This window comes from Rutidosis leptorrhynchoides, chromosome 6 (assembly GCF_046630445.1).
Source record: "Rutidosis leptorrhynchoides isolate AG116_Rl617_1_P2 chromosome 6, CSIRO_AGI_Rlap_v1, whole genome shotgun sequence".
Classification (NCBI taxonomy): Eukaryota; Viridiplantae; Streptophyta; class Magnoliopsida; order Asterales; family Asteraceae; genus Rutidosis; species Rutidosis leptorrhynchoides.
In genome coordinates this window covers 156553364-156562412 of record NC_092338.1, presented here as the reverse complement: position 1 = coordinate 156562412, position 9049 = coordinate 156553364, and the positions used below count along the sequence as shown (strand labels likewise).

At 30.7% G+C, this 9049-nt stretch overlaps 1 protein-coding gene across 1 annotated transcript; it reads right to left on the bottom strand.

The window, feature by feature from the left end:
• Positions 1-1191: 1191 nt before the first annotated feature.
• On the bottom strand, positions 1192-1570 carry LOC139856078 (small polypeptide DEVIL 14-like). Its single transcript, XM_071845313.1, has one exon. The coding sequence runs from the start codon at positions 1488-1490 to the stop codon at positions 1350-1352; it is 141 nt and encodes a 46-aa protein (XP_071701414.1). The 5' UTR covers positions 1491-1570; the 3' UTR covers positions 1192-1349.
• Positions 1571-9049: the final 7479 nt, after the last annotated feature.

Here is a 9049-nt window from a genome sequence, read left to right as displayed (position 1 = left end):
TATTCAATACAAGATTAGATTATCAAATTATTGTTTTAACAAAAACATTCACATGCATCTTCCTGTCTCCGCCTCTAATGGGTAAAATCAATCCACATTTTCAATTGCTTAAATCCTGCCTAACGTCTAACGAATCAAAATTGTATCTGATAAACATATAAACTTTGTCAGTAACCAAGATCGTTTTAATATATATATATATATATATATATATATATATATATATATATATATATATATATATATATATATATATATATAATATTAATGGTCAGGCTCCAAAGTTACAGTCCAAGAGAGTTGGATTAAATCTTCTCTAAAGATCTATTTATGTTCTTTTTTGATAGTCATTGCGGTGTACATGACATTACATTGACCATCTATAAAAGGTAAAAAAGGTAGAATATTTTCCCCGTTTGGGCTACCTGAGAGGGCGGGGAATCCAATCCCATACTCTGACGTTCGCAACTCAGTATATTTTCTGGCTGTTTCTAACACTTCCCTAGCCACCACAAAATATATGTCTTAGACAGGATTCGAACCTGAAACTTCTGTAAGAAATTTGAGGCCCCAACCACTGGGCTATCTTTACAACAACCATCTTTATCTTTCCAAAATTACACGGGCATTCCTGATTAAATTGGTAGTTCACGACGGTCGTCTCTTTGGTTTTCATATAATTAAACCAATTATTCTCATCTTTTAAATATTACATCAATCGTCCTTGACTTACTTAAATTGCACGTGGACGGTCTATGATTTATTAAAAATGTGTGTTAATATGAGGGACTATCAACCAACATTTTAAGTAAATCATGAGCTATCAACGTACACTTGGTAAATCAAAGACAATTGATGTAGTTTCTAAAATTAGATAGAGACAAATGGTGTAATTTCATAAAAATTACAAGGACTATATGTATATTTTACAAAAAATAATGACAATTAGTGTTATTTCATGTAAACCACAGGGATTATCGAGATAATTTACACTTTAGATCATTTTAACATTGAATTGGAGTCAAAGTTTCCGAAGTTTTTTTCGATTACTTGTTTTGATCATCTTCATATATTACATTTCAAGTTTTAAATTATGCATTAATAAAGAGATGTATATGAGCAAATTACAAACACAAGATACACAATGAGGCTGCAGAATCCAAAAATTGTGTCAAAAAGTCAAGACCAAAATAGTTTCAAACCTTAGTTTTTCATTATAAATAGACCACCTGACAAACATTTCTTTCTATATACAGTACACATAAAGATCGTCAACGTCTTACGTCTCTAAGTTACATACACCATCCTAGAGCTAACTGATGTACTTCGAACCACTTCTATCGTCGAGGTTAATCATGTGAGCAAATAAGAAACTTGGTACACCTCCATATGATATAAAGTCGCACCTTCTGTTCTCGAATTTGCTTCGAACATCTCACTAACGACCGCTGTTTTAACAACTTGAACGTTGATGAACTTGTAGTTACCATTACACGCGAATATTAGAGAACAAACTTGTTGACACTTAGAGATTTCAAAGAGTATATTTACACATGGGCTTAAATGTGTCTATATATAGGCCAATCTGATATATATAATGTACGGTGTATATAGTATGTGGTATGTTTGCATACGCCTACAATGGATCTACATGTGGGGTCCAATGGATAAGGGTGAAACTACTACCATGTCTCCTTGAACCAATGGGCTAATTTTTTGTATATTGACATGTCATCATCCTTTTATCCTATATTGGTTAAAAGGGGCCATGTATGTCTTCACAAAAGGACCACATGAGATGGTCATAAACATACATGAATGTTTCAGTTGCACATGGCGTGTCAATATGAATGATTGGTCAAACAACCAACATTGTTTTATGCTTTATTTGAAAAAATGTAACATATTTGAGAAGTATTGTAAATCTTGAGCGTGAGATTTTACCACGTGCAATAATCAAACATTTAAGGACATTTTTAAGCTCGTATTTTAAACTTTTAGGCACGCTAAGCCCGTTTCTAACTTAAACAGGGGAACTTGAAAGATTGAAGTGGAACTTATTTTCTCCTTTTAAAGTTTTAGGCACGTTTTCTAACTTAAACATGGCTCGTGAACCCATCTATGTACCTGGACACACTGTTGCAAAAACCCCGATTACTCGCCGATTAATCCCCGGTTATTCATTTTTAAGAGCAATCCGTTCCGATTTTTCCGAAATCCATGTAATTAATCGGTTAACGCCAATTGATGGGTCAAAATCGAATTTGGTAATCAAAGTCGGTCAAAATCGATATTGATCAACGTTTTAACATGAATTTAAACTAGAACTTTAGAGTTTTTGAACAAAATGAACACTTTTAGACAATTACGTTGAAGTTTATGTTTATGCTTATAGTTTTATTCTATATTTACACATAATTTTTGAAATCTAATATTTAAATGCATACCGTACAATCCGATTAATCCCCAAATTGCCGATTACCCCTTTCAAAGTCCTGGTCTATTAATCCTCGAATAACGAATTTTGCAACCTTGCATGGACATATAGACAACTACTTCAAATCTTTCTTATTATTCGAGTTGTTTTCTCTACATTTTATATGTAAATATGGTTGGGTTAAAGGCTGTTTATAGATATGTAAGGTCTGTCTGCTACCAGGGTTAGTCAAGTATATATGCTGTAATTGTAACCTTGTTCTTTTATTTAAAAAAAAAAAAAAAATTACTTATTTTTTTCTTTCAGAAAAAACTATACTTATTTTCACATAACAGCTAAGGTACGATACGAATGGGTTATGGCTTTCACCATAACCTTCTCCGCCTTCTAGATTATGTTTTTTATATACTCACTACGTCTCAGTTCAATTGTCATGTTTTGACTTTAGAGATCTTTCTTACAACTTTGACTTTAAATTACTTTTTGTGTGTTATATAATACCTAAGTGATCATTATACAGGTAAAATATATATTCAAAAACCAATCCATTAATATAAATTTCATCGAATAATATATAATACAATTAAAAATATTTAAACAACGTTGAAAAGAAAAGATCAAATTCACAACAAGTGAACAATTGAACTGAGACAGAGGGAGTATATTTTTTACTACAGATGTTATGTATTTTTATCTGGTTATTTGTAGTGTTGTGAAATTATTTACGGAGTATTGTTTAGTTATGATAGGTACTCAATGGTTATGAGTTAGTTATGAGTTCAGTTATGTTAATTAAAGCACTAGGTACCCGTAGTCCCTCAACTAAGGTTCATTTCGGTGTCTAAAATAGACCTCGATTTTGACCGACAGTGATATAGTGGAGGTGTTCCTAGTGTCCATTTCAGTGTCCATTTATTATTTTTAAATTTTTTTAATTAATTTTCAATATGTTTTTAATTAATTACTCCATTATTTTATATTTAAATAAATTTTATATAATAAAATTCATAGAATAAACTAGATTACAATTATTACAATTCATAAAATAAACTATAAGAAGATGAGATTTTGTGCTTAAAATTTAATAATAAATAAAGTGATCATTTAAATATTGTAGAGAGAAAGTAATGAATAAAATGATAAGTTGTGTGTAAAATGGTATAATATAATGTAGTATTTATTAAAAAAAAATTTAAAAAGAAAATAGAAAAGAATATGGCTAAAACTAGCCACTAAAAACGGCTAAAATTTCAAAACAAAAAACGAACGGTCGAAAATGCAGCGTCAAGCTGTAGTGACCCGAACTTTTCCATGTTTATATATATTAAATGAAGTTGATATTTACATGATTAAATGTTTCCAACATGTTAAACAATCAAACTTGTTAAGACTTGATTAATTGAAATAGGTTTCATGTAGACAATTGACCACCCAAATTGACCGGCGATTCACGAACGTTAAAACTTGTAAAAACTATATGATGATGATATATATGGATATGTATATAGCTAACATGATATTATGAAAAGTAAGTATCTCACTAGGTATATTAACAATGAGTTATATACATAAAATGAGACTATTGAATTATGAAACTCGAAACGATATATATAACGATTATCGTTATAGCAACGCCTTACTAAATACATATGTTGTAGTGACCCGAACTTTTTTATGTTTATATATATTAAATGAAATTGATATTTATATGATTAAGTGTTTTCAACATGTTAAGCAATCAAACTTGTTAAGACTTGATTAATTGAAATAGGTTTTATATAGACAATCGACCACCCAAGTTGACCTGTGATTCACGAACGTTAAAACTTGTAAAAACTATATGATGTCATATATATGGATATATATATAGTTAACATGGTATTATGATAAGTAAACATATCATTAAGTATATTAACAATGAACTACATATGTAAAAACAAGACTACTAACTTAATGATTTCGAAACGAGATATATATGTAACGATTATCGTTGTAACGACATTTAATTGTATATATATATCATATTAAGATATATTAATATATCATAATATCATGATAATGTAATAATTTAACATCTCATTTGATATAATAAACAATGGGTTAACAACACTTAACAGGATCGTTAACCTAAAGGCTTCAAAACAACATTTACATGTAACGACTGACGATGACTTAACGACTCAGTTAAAATGTATATACATGTATGATGTGCGTAGAGGTGTATACAAAATAGTTATATTTTTACTAAGAAATACTATTAAATATGATACAATTTTACACAAGTTATTTATTTATTTATAGAGTGGATATACCTAAACCTTGCTACAACACTTATAGGTAGTGTACCTAATCGTACAGTAGTGTAGTTTTTAGTAAGTCCGGTTCGTTCCACAGGGATCTTAGCCAAGCTTAACGCTATATTTTTAAAACTATATTTGTAAATATATAAATATATAAATAAGTAGTATTATTATTATAAAAGGGGGTTTTTACCGTTTAATGACCGGTTTGTCGATTTTAAAACTTTAGTTGCAGTTAAAACCTAATGTAAAATATTAAAAATAAATTAATTTAAAGCGTAAAGTAAATAACGATAATGAAATTGTGATAAATAAAAGTGTGATAAAATAAAATTGCAATAATTAAAGAGAATGATAATTAAAAGTGCAATTAAATAAAATGACAATAAATAAAAGTGCGATAATTAAAAGTGCAATTAAATATGAAATAAAGGAATTATGCTTATTTAAACTTCCGTAATCAAGATGTTTGACGTGTTGATTTTAGTTTATTACCATGGGTTAATTGTTCTTTGTCCTGGATTATTCAATATGTCCATACGGATTTGTCCATAATAGTCCATCAGTCATAATCATAAAATGCGGAAGTCTTCGTCAAATTATTCTTATTTTCGAAGTCAAATATTCCAACTAATTGGGGATTCGAATTGTAACAAGGTCTTAATACTTTGTTTAATGAATACACCAGGTTATCGACTGCGTGTAGTCCAAGGTTTTACTACTTTGTTAACAATTACACCAATTATCCTTGAATGTAATCCACCCCTGTTTCAACAAGTCTATTAACTATTAATCCAGTTCCGTGTCTGGTAAAATGAACAATTATTGGTATTTATAGATATCCCGCCCACCGTGCCCAGTCAAGCGTATGTGGTTATATATAAATACGTCAAATTATAAGTCTATATATTAAATTAATGAGGTATCGTTTAGTTAATATAAAGCCCATTAATAGCCCATAGTCTTATTTCCACAAGTGTCGTTCTTTTATCCAAACCCCAATTATGGTCCAAAGCCCAATTACCTAATTTTAATATTTAATCCAACATCACGATTACTTCGGCATTAAATAAGCATAATAATAACTTAGCTACGAGACATTAATTTAAAAAATTTGAACATAACTTACAATGATTAAAAATAGCGTAGCGTTACACGGACAGAATTTCGACTTACACCCTTACAACATTCGCTAACATACCCTTATTATCAGAATTTAAAATTAAAATTAAAATATAATATATATATATATATATATATATATATATATATATATATATATATATATATATATATATATATATATATATACGTTTGAGTAAGAAGAAGAAAAAGATATGTTTTAGATCAACCAAAACTGCGAAATTTATAGGATGTCACCAGAAACTATTCACCATTTGATCGCATGGGATTTAGGCCTTCAGGCCATGCGATCGCATGGCCACTTTTTCCAGCTCATGTACTTTTGTTTGCTTCTTTGCCGACGGTTTAATAAATAAATATAATATATAAATAATTTTAAGAATTATTTAAATATTATATTATATTTATGTGCATAGTTGACTTGTAATTTTTAGTCCGTTGCGTCGAGCGTTGAGAGTTGACTCTGGTCCCGGTTCCGGATTTTCGAACGTCCGTGCGTACAATTTAATATCTTGTATTTTGCGTTTTGCGTCTTGTACTCTTGTAATTTCGAGATGTTTCTCATCAATAATTTGAACCACTTTGATTGTACTTTGTACTTTTGAGCTTTTTGGTCGTTTGCGTCTTCAATTCGTCGAATCTATCTTTTGTCTTCACCTTTTATTATTTAAACGAATATTACTTGTAAATAGAACAATTGCAACTAAAAGCTTGTCTTTCTTGAGGGATAATGCTATGAAATATATGTTCGTTTTTAGCATTATCAAATATTCCCACACTTGAGCGTTGCTTGTCCTCAAGCAATATAGTCTTGAAATAAAAATACTAGAATCACTTCTTTATTCTTCACACTTTGTACATCAGTGATTTCTATACGGCGGTATGAACAATGATAGTAACATTGTGGTTTACAGTCCCACATGACTATAAAAATTTAGATCCTTAAGGAAATTGGATCTTTATGAAAACATTTGATCTTTTAAAAATTCAGTCTAGCTTTTACCCTAGATAAGTTTTTCGGAATAACCCTTCACCGGTGTTTGCAAATTGTTGTTGTGGGTTTTGTGAGTTTCAGATTTGAAAATTTTGGCTCAAAACTTATGGTTTTGTGTCGCCCACTTGCTAATCTTGTATTAGGAAAGCAACATGTAACGACCCTGGTTTTTCCAACGTTATTTATTAATTATTATTATTAATACGCTTGATTAAACGAATGTATGTTACTATATTTACATGTTGCTTTGATTGCCCGTACTTGAACTTTAAATGCCCGAAACGTCTTTGTGACACCCGGAACTTGCACGAATAATATTTTCAAGTATTATTTACATTCATGATTAATTTTATTAATCATTTTAATTAACTAAGGTAATTAGTTGGGTACTTGGGCTTTAATTGGATTTAATTGTTAAACTACTTGCACTTGGGCTTTATTAGTATAATGGACTCATGAATAAGACTCACAAGCCCACCCTACATCTTAAATGGGTTTATTAGCCCATGTCTTTCAAAGTGTAAGTAATACTTAGAACATTAACTAGCTAGTTTGACCATTTAGAATCTTGTTACTTGTTATCCCCATGAACAACCAACTATTAACCAACTTTAATCAACCTTTACAAGCTTTTAACCAACAAACCATGCACCCTTCCCCTAGGGACTGGAGGCCGTCGGTTTGGGGGCTTCAAAGGAGTCCACACTTCATTATTTTGCATTACTAGTTCACTTGTAATCTCTCACTCAAACACACACACAAAACTTGCTTCATTTTCTCTCAAATTCTCTCTAAACCTTGTAAGTAACTTGAGTTCTTCTTCTTCTTTTTCTCTTGATAAAAACCAAACCCAAAAGGGCCTTTAATCATCATCAATCTTTGTTGTTAAAGCTTTTGCTACTTGTTCTTGTTTAAAGTTAATTACTTGTAAGTTACTAAGTTGTTTACTTACTTACTTTCATGTTTCAAGAAGCAAACTTAATAGTTTGATTTCTTCATCTTTTTCTTGTTACAACAAGAACATTCAAGAACATAATCTATCTAGTTATGTTCTACATATTTTGTTTCAAAAGATTAAAGTTCATGGTTGTATAAACTCATTACTTGTAGTTCTTGAAGTAACTTTAAAGTTACTTCACTTAAAGATCAACTTGGGTTGAATCTTTAAAAGTATGAGCAACTATGAATCATTTTCTTGTTTAATTAGTTTTCTACCTTATTTGTTCATAGATTATGAGTTCTTTGTTGTTAAAATCATACTTGCAAGTCATGGAAGTAAACTTAAGGTTTACTTTACTTAAAGATCAACTTTGGTTGAATCTTTAAAGTATGAACAACACTTGAACTAGCTACTTGTTTAATTAACTTGTTTCTTTACTTTATGCACTTAAATTACTTGTTTGTTGGTTTGTTGGTCAAGAACTACAAGTTAGACTTGATCTCATAATCTTCTTGAACTTAAAAGTTAACTTATAAGTTTCAAGAACATGGAAGTGTAACTTACTAGTTACAACTTCAAATACCTTTGAAAGATCTAAGTTATCTAGCTTATGGTCTTCTAAATTTGTCATAAACAAAAGCTATAAAGCTTACATACACTTTACTAGTTGTTGATTTAAGTTTATAACTTGTTTTTACTTCTAAAGTTCATGTAAGTGTTGAAACTAAGCCTTGATGTAACCGTGGTTCATCAAAACACTTACAACACTTGCACTTGAGTTATGATGGACAAACCTTGGTCAAGATGATGTTAACACATCAACGAGTTGTACACTTGAAGCTATACGCATCAAGGATGAGAACCGTGATGAACATCAAGCACCGAGACAACCGGAACTCTCCAAAACCCACTGTTTCTGTCCAACAGGGTCTGTTCAGCTGTTTCTGGACCAGACCAGTAGGTCTGGGCTGATCCCATCTTGATTTTTGGATAGAACTTTTCGAGTAGATAATTTTTCATTTAGGACTCGTCTTCATCCGAGTTACGGTTTAGGATTTATGGCCCTCCGATCGTCACTATGTCCGTTTAACGTTGTGCAGAAATTTCAGACCTACTCGCACTTATACCGTTGCCACGGTCAAACGAAGACGAGTTAGCTTCTGTAAATTTAACCACACTTAAAGGACTCATATACGGAGCCATAGCCACTGGCCTCACCTCTGTTCGGTTTGTGT